The 22,950-nt window shown below is 44.4% G+C and overlaps 1 protein-coding gene across 21 annotated transcripts in view; it reads left to right on the top strand.

Moving 5' to 3' along the window:
• Positions 1–22,950, top strand: part of RBMS3 (RNA binding motif single stranded interacting protein 3) — a gene marked incomplete at its 3' end in the record, with an annotated part of 701,513 nt that overhangs the window by 256,441 nt on the left and 422,122 nt on the right. For 2 of the 21 annotated variants that reach the window (XM_083823195.1, XM_083823194.1), the window contains exons 1-2: positions 4,136–4,858; positions 9,206–12,937. The exons of 15 other annotated variants lie outside the window; for them this stretch is intronic. In XM_083823195.1, coding sequence (XP_083679321.1) covers positions 12,887–12,937 — 51 coding nt within the window. In that variant the 5' untranslated portion in view covers positions 4,136–4,858; positions 9,206–12,886. Of the gene's footprint in view, positions 1–4,132; positions 4,859–9,205; positions 12,938–22,950 lie in introns of those variants that run through there. 4 more of the 21 variants (XM_083823192.1, XM_083823193.1, XM_083823198.1 and 1 more) reach the window with 3 other exon arrangements.

The raw sequence follows: 22,950 nt of genomic DNA, 5'->3' as shown, positions 1-22,950 counted from the left end.
CCAGATGCCTAATTCCCTAATTGTCTTGTTGCGATGCTAAGTCTTCTGTTTCTCGGTGTCTTTCTTTCTGCCTTTTTTCTATCGCATGCTTTACTGATCCTGGTTGCACCGGAATATATCGCTTGATAGAAATTCACTTAGCTATCCTTAGGCAAATCAGCCCGATAAACTAACTAATAAATAGCAAGATCCTGTGTTCATCAATGTAGTTTTAAAGTATCTGGACTGAAGGAGCTGACAGCTCTAGAAATAAAATCAGTATTCTTCTTGTAACCCATTGTAAACAAGCTGTCAGGCATCACTATGGTCTCCTTTGAAACTAGCTTTAATGAGTAAATAGAGAGAATAAAAGCTGAGAGACAGTGTCAAAAATGTAAGCCCAAGATAATCATTGTTGGTATTTTTCCTTAACCTATTATATTGCTTTAGATGATGGCTGCTGTATTTCTGCTGCTGAATGAGAGACTTTTCCCTAGTCCTGATTTAGACAATTTTGCCTTAATTTTGTCAAAAGGTAATTCTTCTAGAGTACACATTGCTGCTTTTCAAGAGCAAGGAGCTAGAAAATGCTTGAATTGCTCCATGATTCAGCTCAATGTGAATTGAGAAGGTTTTCATAGAAAGCTAAAAAAAAATTATTAAAAAAGGGAAAAAGAGCATATGTAGAGCTGTATTTAGCAAATAAGAGGCCCTGAATTACATTCTTCTACTAGGTGCCCGTGATTTTATTTTGAATCTCTTTTTGTGAATGAAGAAATCTGTATTTTATGAAATGTAAAAATATATCCAAACATACATAATTTCTTTACCTCAGTTTGCCAGGAGAAGCATTCTCTCTCTCTCTCTTTTTTTTTTTTTTTTCCTGTCAGTTAACTCCACGTTGCTTATCCACAGTGCCGGTTGTTTCTGAGTTAATATCCTTTGGCATCTGCCTTTGAATAAATTTGGCTGTCTGGTTTCCAGCTGATTTGTTCCCATTTATTTCATTTGATTTCTAAATTTCCTGTCCAAGAGATTCCTACTGCTCGCCTGTCTTGCGAAACTCCCCGCATGTCGGGTGACACCGGCACAGCAACTCCTTTTCAGGTGCGCTGGCTCCTGGCTTGCTCGCTGGATTCCCACGAGTGCTCCGGGGTTGGGGTTGACGACGAGCATCCAATAGCAGGAAGGAAAGTTGTGAAGTTTGCTCGCTGGTGCTCGCCGGGACTGAACAGCTTGTCTTTTCTTTTGAGGAACATTTATACTTAACACTCAGTAGGCAAACTGGTATTTCAGTTTGCAAGTGGATTCGGTTATTCAAATGCACAGGCCAGAAAATGAAGGGGATTCTATTTAAACAGTGTGCTCCCAAGTCACAGATGATCTTTTTGATGTCTGTATTTTGCGAATGGAATTTTTCCATTTTCCAGCACTAGCATTTGTTCAGAGGCTGTGTGCTATCTAAATCTGCTTTTGTGGTTGTTCATTTGCATTTCTGCTCTGCTATATTGCCTCCTGCCTTCTCCCCTTGGCCCCCCACTCTTTTATATTGGATTCCTATTTTTGCTGCCTCCACTCTATCTTGCATCTCTGAAGGCTCAATCATGCCAGATGCTGAGCAGTCTCTGCTCTTGCTCAGCACCTTGGCAGGATTACAGGTGAAAAGGGAAACTCAAACCATCATCAAGCTGGGTGAGAGCTGGTGAATGGCTGATCTGAAGCCAGCCCTACCTAGCCAGGGAACCGCCTGTCTTCTCCTCCGCCTCCCAACATTTTCCCGGTTGGGAAAGCTGTTGGCGGTACTGGTCAGTGTACACGATGGGGTATGTGTGGAAATCTCGTGTTTAAATTTTATGTCATGAGGTGAAATACTCAGAGTAGTCACGTGAAACAGACGGAATGGTTCTTCCTGGTTGCAAAACACTGGCAACAGCAAACTGTGCACGTTCAAGGAGAGTTCTTGGTCAGAGTGCAAGTTTTTCTACTTCTTTGGTATTCCTTTTTTATTTCACTCTGTACACATAGGTTCTTTCTTCCCCCAAATCTGGTTACATCTCCTTCTACAAACAAATCGCTTAGGAAGAAAAACCACGCTAATATCCTGAGGGAGAAGTGCGAAGGTGGGGGGAGAAGCACAGCAACTTAATTCTGGCAGCTGGAAGAACAACCTGAACGTTGTCAGGCTGAAAGCACAGCACACAGCCAAGCAGTCGCTATTTGCTCCTGCAGACAGAAACCCTCCGACAGCCTATTTCACCTTCAGAGAGGTGTGGGAAGAAAAAAGGGCATAAGCAAGAGCATCACTTGAGTATCGCGTACTGCCAGGTGAGGCGGTGTATTTAAAACTGAGCAGCAATAGAAACTGAGCATAGGGACGGGAACGGGGAACGGCAGGCTGCTCCTCCTGTTTCCGTCTTTCTTCACCTCTACTCCAAGCTTACACAGGGCCCAGCACTCCTCAGCGGCCCAGGCTGTAGGACAGATAGAAAGCACTCAGTGTTTTGCCCAGCTGGGCCTTTCTGCTGAATCTCTATCTGTGAGTTTGGGAGCTGGGGCAATGGTTGTTTCAGGGTGCTCCTCAAGTTGGGCGAGGTCAACCATTAATGCTGTGGCTTGGGAACAGAGAATGGGTTCCCCAAAAGTTTTTCTCCTGAAACAGATGCCACACACTTGTGTACAGGTGGCACCTCGTTGTTCCTACCATGTGGGCAGGTACCCAAGTGTCAATAATTAATGCTGCCTGGTCGTGAAACCCCAGAATGCCTGCAGGCAATATTTTGTATGGGTGTATTGCTTCCTGCGCTGCCCGTTTCCTTCAGCTGCTTTCCTCTGCTGGCCAGCTAGCTGGTGATGGGGCAGTTAGAGGAATCCAGAACAAATACCCCTGCTTACACGAACAGCAAACTGCCGGCATAAAGCGTGATATTCCCATGTTCCTGTCATGTGCGAGCACGTGCCCACAAACCAAAACACAGCTGGCAAGTTTAATTTTAGCTCTACCAGCCTTGAGAAGTGTCCCTTTAAAGAAATTCTTTTTATAATTTTTTTTTTTTTTTAAGTAATTTGGTTGATAATACAGCAGCTGACAATCCTACTGCAATACCATCAATGATTTAAATAAAAACAAAAAGAAGCTGCCACCCCATATTTTCCCCCGTGAATTTAGAAATAGGCAAAGCCACTGTAGAAAGGCCCAGGAATCTGATGACGTGTTAAAGGATTTTTTTTTTTTCAAAAAAAAAGAGAAATGCTGGGACTTGTGTACAAGAGGAAACATTTTGTTATTCACGCACTTTGTTACTGGTGATTTAGTTGTGTTGCACGACGTGTTCTCCCTCCGAGTCCTTCGGGGGTAGATGTTTGGAGGCCCTGTGCCGACACCGATCCATGCCATGGGGATGTGTGCAGGTGTGAGGTCCTGCAGGTGGGTGTAGGTGCGGGTTCGATGCTTGGCCCCTCACCTGGCTGAGGTGGGGTGGGTTGGAGTGGGATTTGCTGCTATGGCCTTGGGAGCCGAGCCCCGCTCGCTTGGTTTTGGGGGGCGACGGGACCGGTGTGTAACTTTTGTGGCACTCCGGTGTTGTCGTGTCCGGCCGTAGGCACCCTAAGTCACGCCGGGCGAGCTTCCTCTTTACCCTCTTCCTCCATTTTGTTCCAACTTTAAATAAACCCAGCCTTATATAAGCGGTCTAACAAAGTATGTATTTAATATGTCTGGCCCCGGGTCGTCCCCCAGCCGCTCGGGGAAGTGCTGTACGGAGGAGTTCAGGAGGGGACGGGCCGGGGGGGGGGGGGGGGTGGCACCCCGCTCAGCCTCACATCCCCGCGACCTCCCTCCCCCGCCTGTTCTCCCCCCGATCAATACATACAAAAATCGCGGGGCGGGCATTTTCCGACCCCCCCCCCCCCCACACACACCGCTCGGGCTCCCCCAGTCCCGGCGCTGCCTCTCGGCGCTCCCAGCCCCGGCGGGTCGCGGGCTGTGAGGGGTGGGAAAGGGGGCGGCGGGGCCGGGCCGGGCCGGGGGCGGCGGCGGCGGCGGCGGGCGGGGGCGCGGGGGCGGCCGCGGGGCCTGCGCCGGCCTCCCGGGGGAGCGGCGCGCCGAGGTCCCTCCCACCGGCGGCGCGGCGCGGAGGGGGTTTGAATGAAAGACAGGACGAGCCCCGAGCACCATGTCACTCCGTGAGGGAGGCAGCGGCAACTAGGCTGGGGAAGGCTCTTCCCTCCCTCCCTTCCCCCCCCCTTTTTTTTTCTTTTTTCTTTTTATTTTTTTTTTAAAATTTTTTTCGCCTTTATTTTTTTTTCCCCCTTTTTTTTTTTTTTTTTTTTTGAAGGGGGGTGGGTGGGGAGCGAGAGGGGAGGGCTCGCGAGCGGGGCGAGCCGGGGAGAGGACGAGGAGAGCGAGCGAAGAGGAGGAGGAGAAGAGCAAGCAAGGAAGCAAGCAAGCAAGCAGCGGGCTGGAGTTGCGCTGCCTCCCCGGCTCCGCTCGCAGGACGCTCCCCGGCCGGGCAGCGGGCACCGCCGGAGGCACGCTGCTGCCGCTGCCAGCGGGGGGGCAGCCGGGCAGGGGGCTGCCACCCACCTCCTCCCACCCTCGCAGCCAGCCACCCAGCCCTCGATGTGCGCGCCTGTGCGTTTTTGGCTGCGCTGGAAGTAGCGCGCGGTAGACGGCGAGGAAGTCTCGGCAGCCTCCTCCTCCGTCGCCCGCGCTGTCAGGAATAGCGGCGTGAGAGGGAAGAAAAGGCCCTGGGGCACTACACCCTGCCAACGAGTTCCCTGCACCAGCCAGAAGGACTCCAGCTACATGGGCAAACGCCTGGACCAGCAGCCAATGTACCCCCAGTACACCTACTACTACCCCCACTATCTCCAAACCAAGGTAGGGCGCGGGTCCCGCCGGGTGCTCGGCGGGCGATGGGGAGCGAGCGGTGCAAATGGCAGGGGCCGCTGGCTGGTTCTGCTGGCTTTCCCTCGCTTCCTGGGCTTGGGTGTCACGCAGAGCCGAGCAGGCAGGAGAGAGGCAGGAAGGTTGCTGTCCGTGCTTTAATTTTATCTGTTCGACTGGATTTGTTTCGAGGGCCGCTGGCGTCGGCCAATTCCTTTTATTGTTCTGGGAGACCGCTCTGGTGAGCGCTATCGTAACGCCGGGCAGGTAGCGTGTTTATTATGGCACAGGGTGAGGGTTGCTCTGGACAGCATCAGGCACGAAACGCTGGCTCGATGGCTCTTGCAGCGATCCCTCCAGTTCACTCGGGGGCTTAAAAGCGTTTTGCCCTTAGAAAAGACGTCTGTGGAAACTCAAAACTTTTAATCAGCTGAGCAGGAGATGCTGCGAAGGGCTGGGGAGGATGAGGAGCGAACCGGCTGTAAATCTGGTGGAGTTTGTGTCGGTGGATTGCACTGCTTTTAATATTTCATTACACATTGAGGATGATATGGCTCTACTCTGTTGCATTTAAAAGGTCTAGAAATAGAGGGTAGCTACTTTTGGAGAGCGTATCCAAGCACGGGCTCTTTCTTTTCCTTCTTTCTTTTCTCTGTAATTTTTAAAATGCCGGGAGACTGGAAAGCAGGCCTGTATCTTCTTCCTCAGGGGCTGAGCGAAGTCGATGCTACCTGGCCACGAGTTGGTTAATTAAAGCTTTATTTTTCTAGTGCCATTGTATAATAGTCTGCCCTCTGAAAAGATTTCCTCTGTAACCAAGGGACAGTAACAAAAGAAAACCCTAAAATGAAAGTTTGCAAACCCTGTTAGGACACTGTATAGGAAAAAAAATAAAAAAAATCCTGCCCTGGAGTGTAACCTCACAGCCACAGATTAACAGTTTCAGTCAACAAAGTAGCATCCTTTTGTGGAAAAAAAAATACAACCGGGGTGCACACGCATGCATGTACCCCTGCGTACGCGGACACACGTTGTGCTTCTGTGGCGAGTTTAACACATGGGACGTTTGACGTGTGTGTCTGCGCGTGTGGGGTGCCCTGGGGAGGCTGGCTCGTGCAGACTTTTGGTTTGAAACACGTTGGTCTGGTCGCAGCCCTGAAAGGCTAAGTTATAGTTCCCCGTTAATAAAATTACTTTCCCGTTAACGTTTATAGCCAGACTGCTGCATGATATAAATTAACGAATTGTCAAAACTGAGAATCAGGCTGGGGTGAGTTGCGACGACACCAGAACCACTCAATGTGATTATAGCCTTGTAATTCCTAACAGGGTTACCTCTCATTTGTTCGTTGTGCTTTCTTTCTTTTCTATTGTGCAGGCTTTTTGTATAAAATTTAAGAGTTTTTTAATTTTATATTTTTGTAGGGATTTTTATTGCTTTTTTTTTTTCCTTCCTTTCAAGGTCGATCCAAATTGCGTTTTACCTTTGTGACCATTTAGTGTGTATTGTTGCTGTTGCAGCAGCAGCCCGTCACTAGCCCTGACTGCAATATTGCCTATAGCTTTAACTGTTTGGGGGATTGGGGGACGCAGACTGATGCTATTCCTCAAAACCTGGCAAGCCAAGGACATGAAACAATTGATGGTGTTTTTTTGAAAGAACAATAGCCTCGAGTATTGGAGGAGAAATATTGGACATTCCATGCCTTTTACTCACGTAGCTTACGTTCTGCCAGCCTATCTTTTTTCTACTTTTTCCTTTCTTTTTTTTTTTTTAAACTTCATAAATAAGCTTTTTAAGGAAATTAACCTTGCATTTGAGCTTAAAATAGTAATGATATTTTTTAAAGCGTTAGGTTAAAAAAAAGCCATGGTACGGAAAAGCTAAATCAAACACGCTTTTACAGCTGGTATATAAAATTATCAACCCGATGAAAAGTCATGTGCGCCTGTCTGCGCACACATGCGCTATTGCTGCAAGGACAGGTAACATTGCAAATCGCTGCTATAGTTTATATGATGTTAATTTTTCTTTTCTCCCTCGGTCCACAGTTAAGTGCGTGGATAAAACCTAAATAATAAACACATACATGCATGCGTATAGAGAGACATGCATATGAGTTTTTTCACTTCTATAGACTTTAAGAGTTTAGAGTAGTGCAGACAGGCAGCATCTGGATTTTGTTACCTTAAAGCTAGCCATCAGCTTCTGGGACATTTTAAAGCAGTTAGATCCATTGTATGTCTAAAGCTAATATTCGGGTAATCAAATAACATTGTGGTGGAGAGCTGTATCTTTTATCATGCCTGTTGGAGCAACTCATGTTAATAAACCCCTGCATGACTCCGACTGTACTGTGAACTTCATCTTTTTTTTTTTTTTTCTAATTTCTCAAAACTGTCCTTTGTACAGAATGTTGTAGGATTCAGCTCTTAGGAAAGAATGTGTTCTTATGTTCATAGACATGCACGCTGAGGGTGGTGGTGGGGGGGTTGCATTCATTTGTAATTAAGAAAGAAATTCTAGGCTTTCTTACGGCATTTGTCTACAGCTTGTGAAACGCCGAGTGGCAGCATGTTAAATGGGCGAAGTTTTGAAATGCGTGTACCCCACCGCGTCTGGGTGAAGTGCTGCTTTTTGCTTTGCTTGTCTCACAAAGTTGTCTCGGTTGTTCTCAGAGAAGCACTGCCTCACTGTTCATCACGTCCTTCTCTGGGGGAGCACGAAACTGCGTAAGAGCTAAGTCTCCAATCTGCGTTCGGATCTTCTAACATAGCTAGCACGTAGTTACACAGAAATGGTGTAAATGAATAGCTATATGGGTAATAGGATTATAAATAGGAAAAAATGGATTCCATATGTTTGGCTGATTGATTTAAGTTTTTAAAGTGTTTTGTGGCCTTTTGTGCAATATGAAGCACGCACTCTTATTATTCAATTTACTTGTGCTCCTTAATTATCAGATGCCACCACTGAGGCTAAAAATTTAATTGCAGGTTTAGATAAACCCAATGTCATCCAAAACTGAGAATAATCGGGGGGGAAGGTCAGTCAGTTTTTAAGAGACAATTGCAAGGAATTCAATATGTCTCTTAAGGACAAGCATGGAGCTTGAGGAAAGACACAACCTTATTTTTCTTGTTTTGGCACGACACTGACAACTGCAATTTGGAAGTGAAGTGTTTGAACTTCTCTAGGCAGATCCTGGGAGCAGAGTCTTGTTCTCAGAGTGCTAGGAGTTTACTTCAAAACAAACATTTTTTGTTACTCTTGTGAATCAAGGGTAGTCTTATACTCTTGCCACGAAGAATATTGTGAGGAGATAGCTTCTCATCGGATAGATCTGAACCTACAGCAGTTTTTTGTTTTGAGCTGTTAAATAAATTTCCTTTTCTCCTTGCTGATGGTGTAACTACTCAAGCAACTGGTTTACAGCAGTATATTGTCATGTATAAAATGATAATGAGACCAAATTTCACATTGAGGTCTGCATTTATTTCTTCAGTTTCTTGCTTGCCAAAGCAAATTCTTTTCTCTTTCCCCTTTTGCACAATGGAAAAACAAAACTGAGCACCATTAAATTCCATTTAATGATTTGAAAAGAAAAAAGATTTAACCTAAACTATCTGAATGTATTTGAAAGAGTCTCTTGAATTTAGTAGACGCTCTGCTTTATCTCTGTTCCCTGCAGCTTACGATTAGACCTAGAGATGGGGTAAGTTTGCTCAGTAGCAGTATGCAGAAAAAACCTGAATCGTTTTGGTGGGAAGGAGAAGGTGTCACAGTTACCTGCAGACAGGAATTTTGTTTTTAGATCTCTGTACCTGCATTTGGGGTAAAAATAAGCCAGTTTAGCAGCTGTTTCCCTGCGGTTTGCTTTCATGCATTCTCTGGATGTTTCCTATCTGTTAGTCATGGTTTTGGTTTGGTGGTTTGACTCTCGGGGTGCTGACCTTGCTCCCCAGCGAGGAGGCCGAAATACCCCAAGCAGGGAGGCAGCACTGACTGTACCAGCAATGCGCCTTAATCTCTCTGTGCCCGATGCACATGTGAATACATGCAAAAGCCAGAAGTGCGATTTCCCAATGCCTACGTGAGTAAAATCCTGTCTCTGCGGATGTGAGAAGCGTGTGGACCACCCCGAGGCAAGAGGAGCTTAATGAGTGTGGCTGTGAGGCGACAGATACTTGCCCCACCTGAGGAGACAACAACGGGGAAACTCAAACAGGTGTACCCAGAAGTGTTTAAACTGCAAAAAGTCTCTCTCTGGGTGCGTGATTGGGTGTGTGCATTTGGATGAAGCCCTTTGTTTTGTTTCGCTTCCTCTTTTCCTTTTTTAGGGCATTCTCTGGCAGGAAGGAATCAGGGACCTCTTTCAGCCGCACGCCTCCCTTCTCGCGCCACCAGCCGCTTTTAGAAAGCGTATTTTTGGAATCGGCGGGGAGCTCTCGCCTCTCTTCACCTCGTACCTACCCACCCCGCGCTCTTTTGTCACTCACGTTTCTGTTTAGCGAGTTTACCGCATTCCCTGCTTTTGGCCATCTGGCCCTGCAGAAGGCCTCGAAGAAAGCGTTCCAGCTACGGAGATGCCTGACAGGGCTTCTCTGGCTGGTGGTGCTCAGACTGTGCCTGGTGCCTGGTGTGAAGCCGGGGTCAGGTGTAAGGAGTAATTCATCAACCACACACTGATTTCAGGCTGCATTTCCAACCATCTGCAGCTTGGACTGCCGCCAGAGCTCAAAAGTCTAGCTGGAGCCCATGTGATAGTGCCAAAGTGAAGGCAAACACTTGCAAATAGAGAAGTGCATTTCTAGGAATGAAGTTTGTTCGCGCTGAGCCCTCGTTTGATTCAGTACATGGCGGCGTGTTTTAAATGCCTCAGAGAGCTGCCTTAAAGTTGCACGAATTTGTTTAAATGCCATTTAAAAACATGTGAGTCTGGTGGTAATTTTGGCAGTAACATTAATATCTACCTATAGTATTTTTGCCTGTTGCTTTAAACAGTAAGGAAGGTAAAAGTGATAGTCCTCTGAAAAACGCAGAAATATATAAACTTGTTCATTTTCCATTACTGTTTGCCATCTATCCTGATGTGCCTGAATAAATACACGCTTGTTGCTGTAAGGGACACCATGATATATATTGAAATAACGTTGAATTGCTTAGTTGATCTCCCTTTCATGTGTTATCTCAATGTAAGTTTGCTGAAATTCAAAAAAAAAAAAAAAAAAGGCGGGAAAGGAAAGAACAAATTTTTAGTCTTTTGAACATTCATATTTTACTGTATGCCATGGGGCCTTATTTTGCAAGCATATATATTAATTCCTTAAGGAAAGATGGAAGTTGCAAGCATTTGGCAGATTAGGCTACCGAGGTGTTACTGTGGCAAACGCGGTGTGTTAATAGTTATAAATTGTAATCGCTGATACAAGGCAACCTTTTGAATTACTGATTTGGTTTTCAATGTATTGTGGGCTTTCAAAGTTATCACGCTGGTATATTTGTACTTTAATGCAAGTATCTTTGTAAAAATGATTGGAGTGTTAGTTCTTAAATTTCCATGAATTAAAAAATAGATAAGAAAAGCCTTGTTCCAAGCAGGACGCCTGAGTTCATTTCAGGTCCTGCTGTAAGTAGCCTGGATAGCATTCTCTCTGCGTATAATTTCAAGCAGGGTTTTTTAATTATTATTTTTTCTGGTGTGGGGGAAGTGGGTTTGTCACTATCTATACTCTGGGCAGGGACTTTGAGTTCACTTGCAAACAAGCCCATTCCGGAGTGTCCAGGAAGAGAAGCAGATTTAAAAAAAAAAAAAAGTGGGCTGTTTTTATTATTTTGTTTCTTTTTTTTTCTTGAAGAGAAGTCTTTTAATGTTAGAATTTTATGTAGAGAAAAATGGTTGATGTGTCTCCAGAACTTGCTTCCAGTGCTGCATTAAAATTGTGTTTTGTAACAGTCTCATCAGCTACAGCTGTATGTGATTAAATAGTGTAATATCAAAAGCATGTGTGAATAAGAGCTTTTATGATATAGTTGTTCCATACCAAAAACTGCAGATGGGCAGAGAAGGGAGACCGAGAACAGTGATTTACTCAAATATTGTCACATTGTATGTTGTGAGTGTTTGCATAGTGGTGTTTCGCAATTTCTTTCCCACTCATATGGGCAACGCTGAGTGTTGGAAGGAAGTTTAGAAGTAAACATTTTTACATGGAGAGCTACTCTCACTGTGCTGAGAGTTCAGCCTGAGAATTGCGTGTACTCACGCGGAATGACATACCAATATTTTATGTAGCTGATTAACAATAATATTATTGAATAGAAATAATAGCAACAGGGATCTGTTCTGCTTCCCTTGAAAAATCAATGAAAGAGCTTCAGTTGTCTTCAGTAACGCAGAATCAGGCCCACAAAGCACATACTGTTCTCTAGGGCAAAACCAGGACAGATGAACAACGTACATTATTATTTTAATTTTTTTTAAATAAATGAGAACTGTCAAAAACATTCTAAATTGTACAAATGGGTGAGGACATACCTCATCTGACATTTTAACAGCATTTTGGGCTTTCTGAGGCTATATCTCTTATTTAATGCCTTTTATTCTGATTTATACTTTTACAGCATCCTTTTTTTGTGTGTGTGTGTGTATCCTGCTTATTCTCCATCTCTCTGTCTGTGTCTCTCTCTGCCACAGTTGAGATATGATTTATATGTAGTAGAAGTCTAATTGAGTCATATGAGATGTCTCGCATAGAGCCTGGTGCCTGTAATGAAGATTAGCAATTTCTGTGAGAGAGTAAGCATGGTTAATCCTCAAGAAGTAAAGGACAGAGCAGGGATTTTGCTTTTATTTGTGTAGCTATTAAGATAAAAATACTGTGTAGCTTCCTTGAAACTTGAAATAGTTTTCTCTGTAGGTCTTTCCTGACAACACAGAGTTTCTAAATGGAGAAGTGAAGCAAAGGTTACTTGCCGTATCTGTAGTCCTAAATTGGAGGCTCCTGTTGGATTCCTTGGCCACACTGTCTTTTTGATTATGTTGGTTTACAGCAAATGCTAATCTCTTCTCCTAGAAGTTTTTATTAGCTGAGAGATTTTTTTTTTTAGGCCTGACACTGTCAAGAGAGAGAGAGATTTTTTTCATGGTTTTGGATGGAGGACCTTTTTTTTTCCATTTTTTTTTTCTTGTCTTGCTTGTTTGTATCTCTCATTTTCTTGTAACAGTGATGGGAATAAAGTCCCTCCCAATGTATGCTCTGTCAAGTCAATTTCAGTATTAAACATAGCAATTTATCTTTTTTTTTTTTTAAAAAAAAAAGGTTTAATTTCTGGTAAATTTATGCAGATTAAATTGTTTGGACAGATTTTCTATAAGGGTTCCTCTGCTAATTGTATTAACTTCATTCATATGCAAATGAATGAAATAAACCACCTGATCTATATAGATCATAGAAGCCAGAAGACACATATGACTGCATGTTGACGACGTGAAGCTCTCTGATATTTTGTTCCTTGTTGGTGTCTCCCTGACACGTTTTTATGGATGGTGCCATGTGGTTGATGGTGATTTATAGGCTGTCATGTAGTGGAAGTGATGTCACTCCTATGCGATTCGAAGTTATCCAAGAAGAAAAGTTGTCGAACAGATTTGTACACACACACAGAGCGTATAAATCAAGTAGTAGTTTGTTCCTATTTTGTGAGTTCGCATTAACAGGCTAAATCCTCGAGCCGTGCTTAAGCGCTCCGCTTCACCGCAGGGTGCGGGAGAGAAGAGCGGGACAGGCCAACGTGGTGCTGCCTTATTTCACCGGCTGCTTGCCTGGCTTCGGGCCCGCTCCCTTCCCCACGCCCTTTCACAGCCCTTCCTCCCCTCGCTATATTTAGAGGCCGGCCGGGCCGGGCCGTTCCAAGTTCAGTCTCGATGCTGATGCCGATGTTGCGCGGGAGCCCGGCCTTTCCACAGTGGCGGCGGGGCCGGATAGGCCGTCACGTCCCGCTGAACTTGCTTGCGAGAAATGCTCTGGTTATCTGAAACAAAACGCAATGCGATCGAGTTGCCTTCCTGGGTGAGAAGCTGGGAACCTCTCACTCAGGGTTTCTGGAGGGGGAGAGGTGGATCGAAGATAGGGGAGCAAGAGCAGAGAGGGTGGGCGGCTGCTTTGGATGCAGGGAGCTGGAAAAACCTTGAGGTGGTGCATCGGTGACCCGCCAGGTGGAGGGAGATTAGGGGACTTCAGATGGAGGTGTTTCACAAGAGGAGCAGACAAGGGAGCCTGGTGTTCTGCCACATCACAAAAGGGTTTGAAAGCTGGGTATCCATAGTTACAGCAGGAGAGTTAAAATCCGGATTTCAGGGACTCACCTGGTGTAATGTCCTCCTTCTCTTTCAAGAAGAAAGTATCTGGCAGTTCTTAAGGCTGGAACGATGTGCTTGTATGAATTCCCTGGTGCTCGGAGAAGTGCCTTTTTAAAGTTTGCTCTATTTTTCCCTCTTGTTCTAATTTTTCCGGCTGTGGAAAAAAAATGGCATTGCAATTCTTAGCCATATAAGGGACTTGTTAGTTTCTTTATGTGGTTGGGAATTGTTTCTCCTTTTGGTCTTCAAAGGCTGTCGCTGCCGAGTTTGCTTTAAAGGGAAGGAACTACTTCTTGGTTAGACAAAGGCTGCGGTCCTTATTTCATCTCTCTCGCACCTCTGACCTTTTATTTGGGGACACGCATATAAATAAATTCTGCTCATTGGTAACGTGCAAGTTGATGGATGCTCTTACGAAGGGAGAAGCATAATGGGAAATGCAGTCTTCGTTTCTGTTCTCTCATTTTATAGTGATGAATTTGGTTGGGTGCCAGTTGGTAAGCACATGACCTTTTCCCTACATCTTTTGATTCATGGCGAGGGTGTCAGAGCTGTGTTAGCAATCTCTTGTTTCAGCTTTTAACCAACTATGAAATATTAAAAATGAATTAGGTCACTTGGAGCTCAGCTAATATGTCTGTGATTCAGGACAATGATTTCATATTAATGAAGCATAACACGCCGCTTAAAATACAAAACTCAGGTTTTTGTCAACACAAACAGCAGGGACGCATCACTTGTGAGTCAGAATATTTTATCTCAAAAACCCTGTCTACTTAAGAAACAGCAAACAAGATATTCTGCAAAGACAGTGTTATCGGCAACATTCGTTTCGTGTTCGTTCCAGAAAATCATATCTGCCTTTAAGCCTAATTAGAGCTAAGTTTTTCAGTGTGTTTACTTTAAGATCAGAACTGCCGACAAGACTACTTTTAGTATCGGCTGAGATGTGTCTACACAGCTGTTGATGTTCTGCTTAGCTGATACACACAAACCAATAATCTCCCACGTGTAATTGAACTGTATAATACATACTTGTTTTGTGTGCAAATGACACTTCTGAAATTGTTCAGCGAGAGGGAGACTGGTGATGAGCTGAGCTGTGAACAAGACAATGAGTAAGGTAAAGAATAGGACCAGTTGCACTTCCGAGTCTCTGCCTGGTTTTGCATTCGTGAAAACTAGCTTGAATACCAGTCTGTACCTGAAAGACATCAGAGAAAAGTCGGAAGCGCTGCAGTCCTTCAGATGTTTGACAGAGCATTCAGGCTGACTTGGTAAGCTGAAAGCTTCACCTAGGCTGTTTTAAGACGGCGTTTGCTGTGTCGAGGCAGAGCTGCACTAAGTACTGTTAAACAATCCTTTGTGAAAACGAGCATAAAGCAGACGTATTGCTGTGGCCTTTAGCAAAGCAGCTGAGAGCTTTCTGCCTGGGAGAGCATTCTCCTTGCAGGATTTTGTGTTGGTGCGCTTAGTATCCCTTTGAGGCTTTTGCCTCCTAAAGAAACACGGGGGTTGATCCAAATAACCCCAGTAAAAGTGCTCTTTCCAGTGGTGCTTTTGCCAGCTGCTGGTTCAGGGTGGGCTAATAACGGGTCTGGGTAATGCACGGTGACTCCAGGGTGGCAGCAGGAGTGGTACCTGCTGATCCTAGCTGCCTGCTGCTGCCTCGTGAGTAGGGGTGTGTGGTGTCTTCCTGAGTTTTGGGATTGCTGCTATAGCTCCTGGCTCCTCAAACATCTGGGAGAAAGCTCCAGGCTGCTGCCCCGCCAGGACGCACTTGTTATCTGTGTGATTTAGCAGCTTCGCTGGCCAGTCCGCTTCTGCTTTATATCTCTGCCATTTTACAAAATCACTGTAATTGTATACAGTTGTCCCTGCGCAACGTGTAATTTCCTGTAGTTTGAAAAGCTTTCAGCATAAGATTGTCTAAACTTAATAGCATAAACATTAATTTAGTGCGTTAGATGGGTTATTGGGTGTTTTTAGCATGCATAAGTCTGGCAATAATTGTGCTGGACAGAAGAAATAAGTTTTGTTTCCTTTGCTCTCTGTGCTGCTTTTACTTAAATGGATCCCTGGTGGTGGTAATACTCAGTGTGTAGCAGTCATTTCAATTTTCAGGGAGTTGTATAAACATTAACTAATCTTCACAGCCCGTTCTGAGAGGTGCCTTAAACACCTTATTTGCTCACGTAATGGCTGCATGCAAATAATGGCCTCAACTTCCAGGAGCCTATACCAGATTACCAAGAGTTTTAGGGTAGACTTGTTTAGTATCCAGCGTCCCCTCTTTTCAGGCAGAATCCAGAGGAGGTGAATGTTTTTGCTGTGTTATGAGCAAATACTGTGCATGAGCGGTGTAATAGCGGAGGCAAAGCTGGGAAAACAGAGGAAAAACATTTGCAGAAGTGACATGTTAATCTCTGGTTATCCAGAAGTGCTGAGTGCCCACAGCTCCGACAGATGGAGTGCTCAAAACACTTGAAATCAGACCCAATATGACTCCCAGATGGGGCATCGAGCATTACAGAGCACTTTTTCAAAACCACTTTACCTGAAGTGAGCGGCCGTGCCAGGCGGGCTGGATCTTCAGCACACCTGCGCCCTCCTGCTAGGTGGGAGGAAAACTGGGGCAGTGCCGAAGGACTTGCTTCTTGGGGGAGAGGAGAGGAGCTCCCTGCTGTTTCAGTCTGGGGAAGGTTGTCAGGCGTCCTGCTAAGGTGCCCAGGTGAAGAGGACATCAGTGGTGTGTGGCTACTGTATGAGGGGCAGATCAGGGCCCAGCCTGCACTGTTGCAGAGATTCAAGCCGTGCTTGGCCCAGATTCTTCCAGAAGACGTTAAAAATGTAGCGGACATCTGGACAAGGATGCCAAGAACTGCTTTATCCTGCTGCATAGCGGAGGAAAACGTTCAAACGGTGCCCACGCACAGCCCCAAGACTCAGTGTTGCAGAGCCTCCTGGCAGACGCTGATGGGCAGGATGTTGGAAACGGTCGTCACAACTTGTAAGGACTGGTCTGGGTTCCAGTCCTTCAGGATAGCTACTGCAATCTATGGCACCCTGTTAATCAGCAAGGGAATGGCAAAGAAGTTATTTACTGATAGGTGTTAGCTAAAGAGTAGTTGATGGATGCAGAGTCATCAGAGCCAACTGGCTTTGGTTTCCTCATGCCCAGCCTTGTGGGGCTTGCCAGGACTTATTTTAGATTTTTTGTTGTCATTACTCTCCCTCCCCCCTCCCTATTTTGGCTTGTAACGCTATCATATGTGCTTCCCTCACTGGTGTGTTGGAAGTAGTTGTGTTTAAAAAATAAAAAAATATATGTATGGTATGTTTGACTTAAAGGTATGTTGTAGATGGGAGAGAAATGGATGATATTCCTGATGCTGGTAACTTCTTGTGTCCCAAGGGCTTTGTTTTTAAATAATTATGTGAAAACACTATAAACAAGGGTGGATTATTGGTGTTTTTAAAGCAGAACAAGGAGCTGTGCCAATGGCCACAAAGATGTAGATTGTGATTTTACAATCTGTGTTGAGGGATGAAGTATGACTGCCATGCTCCAACAACAGCCTGTGAAGTAGACTGTATTTACGCTTCATCTCTCCTGTTCTTTAGCAAGGGAATAAATTACTAGTTGTTTGTTACTTCTTAATCTTTGGTGGGTGACTTCCTTTCTGTGCCAGTCAGCTATTCTGGGGTAGAGAGATGTGAATTTTATTTCCTTCCTCCTCCTTCCCGTTGTCATTTGCTCTCAGAAGAGATTGTCAGGTAAGTTCGTGCCTACTTTTTAACCAGTCTCAGTGGTAAAGAGGCAATCTGATGCTTAGGTGACAAGGACAGACCTTGAAGAGGCTGAGGTATGAGGTGTGAGTATAGTTAGTGTGAAGTGAATGAAAGGAAAGCCAGCAGTAGTCGTGCTTTTCTTCTGTGATTTATTCCTTTTTTTTTTTTTGTTAGCAAATTTGCCTCTTCACTATTTCCGTTGTTTTATGGATGTTTTTTTCCCCGTTTTGTTTTCTCATCCTTTTGAGGTCTCTTCTGGTTTTCCTTTTGCCCTTCAGCTAGTGCTTATGTATATGTCATGGTGCTTGTCCTGCCATTTGACCATCACATGTTTTTTATAGAACAGATATTTCGGTGGTGTTTCCTAAGCCAGTCGTGCTCTTCCCCTCTTTATTTTTTGATGGTGTTTTATTGTTTGCAGGCTACCTCCGACTGTGCAGTTGTACTGTGCTGAGCTGCATACAAAACCAGGGTAAGAGCTAGTCTTTGCCTGCAGGAGTTTATGAGCAATGTAAATAAGCTGGGCTTGCAAAAGCGGGTAGCAGCACAAGCAGAGGGAAGTGAAGTGCCTGGTAGGAGGCTGTGGTGCGGAGCAGTGCCAGGACCAAGTGTTAGATGGTCACCAGTGTCTAGGGTTTACCTGCCTGCTGTATGCTACCTTGGGAATGAGTCACTCTGCCTTCCCAGGTCATACTCTGCTACTTCCTTCATTTTCTTTCCTAATGCTTAGGGTTGCGATCACACACCTTTAGTTCAAAACTACCTTTATGCTTCTTCCCCAGGCTTCCTCGGGGCTTTGATCCCTCCATTACTGCTGTTCGGTGGTCAGCCTGCCATGCTTTGCTGTCTGGCAGATTTCAGGTGTTGGCAGCACGGTGAGGGAAACAGCAGCGCGGTTCTCTGGAGGTCCCGGTGTCGGTATGCTAGCATTTCAAAAATATAGCCTCTGCCGCTCTTGCTGGCTGGCTTCACAGGGGACAAAATGGAGCTGGACAAAAGAGCAAAGCAGCTGAGGTCAGTGAGACAGCAAGCCTGTTCCCAGCGGCCGAGAGCTCTGGAAATATCGTGATGTACGATGGCTGGGGGCTTGCGTTCGGTCAGGCTCACAGCAGCTGTTTTCTCATGCTCACCTCCCGTTTCGCTGGAGCTGCGATGTTGCAGGGGAGCTGTGTCTCCCACCCCTCTTTGGTGCTTGTAAAAAGTAAATACTGTGGGGGAAAGGGATGCGTGTGTCTTGCACTTCGGCAAATTGGCTGCTGATAAATGTTAGCCTGAAATTTCAAAGGGACAGTGCTCCGTACAGTGGCTTGGGGCCTCCGAGTCAGAAGTGCTGGTCACCTGCAGCTCCTATTAGCTTCAGCTAGAACTGTATGTACTTTGCAGTTTTAAAGACTAGGAGCTCCTTAGGGCTTAAATGTTACTTTTTTTTTTTTTTAAATAGCAGTTACAAGCTGACAGGGAAGTCTTCTCTCACTTTTACTGTATTTTTCTTAGGGGAAACAGCACTGAGATAATGTATTTCCAAAAGCAAATACCTCTGTCTCTTACAGGTAACACTTCATACTGTTACCAGGATAATGTTAGTGATTTAATTATCTTTATTGTTTGTCTTTGGCAACTTAGATAAAATAACAGGGATGGACATCGTTTCTTCCCATACAGCTTTTTCACTTCTAAAAATCTTGTAGTATTTGGGATGCTAGGGCTGCCAGAAAATATATGATTATTTCCTTAGATGAGGGAAGATGTGACAGAAGCTTCTCTAGTAGTTAAGTGGAATTTATTTTTGAAACATGCATTTTTAAAAATACTTCTTTGGTCTGGTACCAATTCTCACAGTTTGAGTGGCAGGAATTTAGTATTTCTAGAGGTGTATTAGTTTAAAAGGATCTAAATTTTCAATATTTGTTCATATGTCTGCCCTTTTTTTTTTTTAAATCTTTTTGGAGATGTCATTCTAGATTAAAAGGAGAAATTTGTAAACCTAACCCAGGTATATCTAAAAGGTTCAAAAGTCAGTGCCTTCTGCATTTTTTGATTTGTCTGTTTCTTCTAAAAAGCTTGTGATGTATCAGCCAGCCTCACTAGGGCTCCCAATGCATGCAACGTCTTAGACTGCTGGTTTTGCCTATGCAGGAAGAAATGAGCAGGGTGTTGCCAAATAGCTGATGCCCACTCATTTTTTCTACACATCCTTTTGCTTCCCCTGCCATTAAGATAGGGCTGGGAAGTTGAAGGGAAAGCAGCGAGCACTGTTTCAGCTCTTCTCCATTTCTAATGACCACGGGAGGTGCAATTTCTACCTCTCTGGAGTTATTTCCAGACCTCTAGTCGTGGCAGTGTGATTGGTGGGGCAGGAAGTGTCTGCAGAGCCAGAAAGGCAGGAGGTGCCCTGCCTTGGCTGGAAAGCTTCAGAGAGGGCAGCCTGGAAATGCAAAAGGGTGCCCTGTCCCAGAAGCCTGGAGGTGCGTCCCCTCGCACCTTGCATCGCTCTAATCTTTTACAGCTCTTCACCCAGCCACCCAATTGTCCCCTGCTTAATGTGATGGATCAGGCTTTCCCTTTTTACCTCTAAGCCTTTAGCTGTATCTCAATAGTGTGAACATCTTTTGGAGAGGAAGCAAAGGGAGTCAGGTCTTTTGAACAGAGCTAGTGAGTGTGTGTGCTAGTGCTTCTTTATTCTGTAGGCTTCAGTTCTTGAGGTAGAGGCTGAGGTATTTGTGGTTTACATTCAACTGATGATCCTTCACTGTTTTTAATTAGACGTGCTTTGAAATTCTGAGTTTTTGTTTTGCTGCTGAGTGCCGCTCTATCTTTTGCTTGCTTACAACATTAATGATGGGGAATATCCAAAGCAGATGTCTTTCCTTTTTGGGGGGAAAAAACAGCGCCTGATTTGTTTAGGTGTATTACTATTACTTTTCACTGTTGGTAGTAGAAGTGATTTATTGGGCCAAACAGGGTGCCAGTGTTGGGAGACTGATAACTGGGAGGGTGTACTTGCTCCCTTTGGGCCCCGTCCTGGCGTGCTTGTGGCAGGACGGTACCCTGTGAGTAGCCGCAGCAGCGCTGCATACGCAACAAGGAATTATTCAGCAGGTAAGAGGACTGGCAGAATTTGGCCTTTAGGAAAGAAATTTCATTTTGTGAGTGTATTACAAACAATAGAGAGTTAAGAGATGAAAAACTGCCGCTACATAGAAAAATAATACTGTTTCAATTTAAGCCTTGGTTTAGTAAGCTTTCCTGGAAAGAAACTTGTTCCTGAGGGCATTTTATCTATTTTTCTCTCTCTCAGGGTTTTATACTGCTGCCCATCACTGCTGTATCTGAATGCTTTCTATATAAAGATTGATAGCAACTTTGAAGTCCCCCGTGAACTCTGCAGGCTGTACCACATCTTTCTCGATGGAGTAAAAAAATCTTTTGGGTGCTAGTTTTATTTAATTCTGCATTATACTTGTAAAATAGTCTTTTAAATTATTGTTTCGGGGGACGTTATTAAAAGTCTTTCATTCCGTGATTTTACTGAGGTTCCAGGGTACAAGAAACACCATTGTTACAGTTCGAATACATCACCGACTTCTTAAAATGTGTTTTCCTAAATGTCACATCAAGCAGATAAGGAACAAGCTATCAAATATCTGATGTTACAGAGGTTTTCTTTTTTGTTCAGTGTTATCTAGATTGTTTGAAAAGCATTCAAATTGTATTTACATTTTTACAGGTGATGGATACCAGTTCTGTATCAGCTCATGAGAACTGTTAGATGCAGTATTTTATCTTTTAAAATGATTCAAGTAAATGTTTAAATTAGTAGATAGGAATAAATTCTTAAAACTAGCAAGATTACAGTGAAGAGATCTACTAACTGATTTGGATATTCAACTCTGAACCATTTCAGTATTAATCTTGTGTGGCTAATCTATCTATCCAGCTATGTAATCTGCCTGTTTAAATAAAGTACTTAGCTTTTCCTAAATAATTTCAAAGAGAAATAAAAATAACATCATTGTTTTCTCTTTCTTTCCAGTCTGTCAGAGAATACCTTGATTAGTCTATGCTTAGTTTATATGCGTAGGTGTCTCTCTTGGATGTGAACAGTAAGAAATTTTTGAAGAAACTCAAGTTGTAGCATTGACTCCTGGGGTTATTTCAGAAGGTAACTAGTCCTGTAGTCCTCTGTTTACTGTTGTTTTTCAATCTCACGTGGCTGTGAGGTCCAGGCGTAGGCATTTCCTGTTGCCGATGCTTAGAGTGCATCCCAGTAGTGTCCCAGTGAATATAGGTTTTGTTGGGAACTTGACCAGTGCTGGTGATAGCCAAAGAGAATTCTAGGTAAACCACTGAATAATAAAGGCAAGGATTTGAACTAGTTTGTGCATTTAGTGGGCAATTTGTGGAGAAGGAGGAATTCTGCTAGATTTCTGTAGAAAAGGGGAGAGTAGGGAAGATAATCTTGCAGTGAGGTTTTTATTAATTTATTTCCTTGATGGACTGCCAATATATTTTTAGAAGGGATGCAGTGTAAGAAGAAACCTCAAGAAGTCATCCAGACCATCCTTCTTTCCTCAGAGGTGAAATCAAGTGTATTTACAGTATCTCCACTGGACACTTCCCAGCCAGTGGCTTGTGTGTTGTGATGAAAGACGAGGAGTTCCTACCTCGTGGAGAGGCGTAGCTGAGGAAGTTGCAGAAGCCTTCGCCCTCCACTCAAAGAGGTTCTGCTACTTCCTCAGGTATCTTATCCAGTGTGTGTGGAGAGAGGAGAGAATATTTTCTTGTTTAGTTCTTTTTTTGTATTTCAAGGAGTACCTGTTGTCCTTATCCCGTAAAGACACTTTGTTCTGAACGGAGTATGTGGATGCGAAGGAGCACAGTCAGCTTAGTGGTGACAGCTCCATCTGAAAAGTGTCTACCTATTCTTTTTTACAATATCCTTTTTTCCCCTCCTATAGCTGCTGTTTTAACTTCACATAATCTTCAGAGGTGTTAAACATGTATTATCACATGTTTAAGTCAGTTTCTACCAGCGGGTTCAAGAAATCAAGTCGTATGTTCTTGTTTCAAGAACTAGCTGTGTAGTCATATCTTACTTTTTACAGTTTAGTACCCGTTACAATTGGTGGGTGCTACTGGGTACATGATATTTTTGGAAATCAGGCCATTGAAGTATACCTCAGTTATAAATAACCGTGAGCTAATTAGGTTTTAAAATGATAACGATTCGCAAACGACTCTTTCTCGTCTCTCACTAGTAGAGATGCTGGGTCAACTTAGATGAATTCCTCCCTGGCTTGAATTGCCTGCCCGCGTCTCGTTACCTTCCTTGCGCGAGTTTCTTTTTTGAGGACTGTGAGTCAGCACGGTTTTGAAGTGGATGAGTCACAGTCCGACTGGCTGAATGACAGTTACCAAGTGGGTGGGTGAAGCAAGGACTTTATTCTGGGAAGGAGTAAATACAGACAGAGGCCAAGTCTAGAGGTGAAGGAGGCCATGGGATGAAAGGCATTAACTGATAGGAAGCACTGAGCCGGTGTTGGACTCTGGCTGCTCTTTGTGGTTGACTGTGGTGAACTTCCTTGCGGCTCCGTCTTACGCACCCATGGACAGGGAACAGAGGAACGTTGGCTTTGCTGGGAGCCAGCCTCCTATCCAGGCATTAGATTTCTGACCAAAAGAGAAATTGGGCTAGCTTACGCTTTAGCCCTTTTGTTCAGGTAGGGTGTAAACCTTGAACAGCTCTCCGGTGGGGACAGGCAGTAAGTATCAAGGGTTCCTGTGCAAAACGGATTAGTATGCCAACCTCCGAAATCGGAAACAACAGTGGCATATTGTACTGTCTGATGAATATTCTTGTAGGGCTTAGAAACAAGAACAAAAACCACATAAAAACATCCCGTTCTGGATAACCCCACTTACTGGTTGGTA

Source organism: Anser anser (genome assembly GCF_964211835.1).
Source record: "Anser anser genome assembly, chromosome: 2".
In the NCBI taxonomy this organism is placed as follows: domain Eukaryota; kingdom Metazoa; phylum Chordata; class Aves; order Anseriformes; family Anatidae; genus Anser; species Anser anser.
Note: the sequence above shows the minus strand (reverse complement) of the source record. Positions and strands in the feature narration are given on the sequence as shown.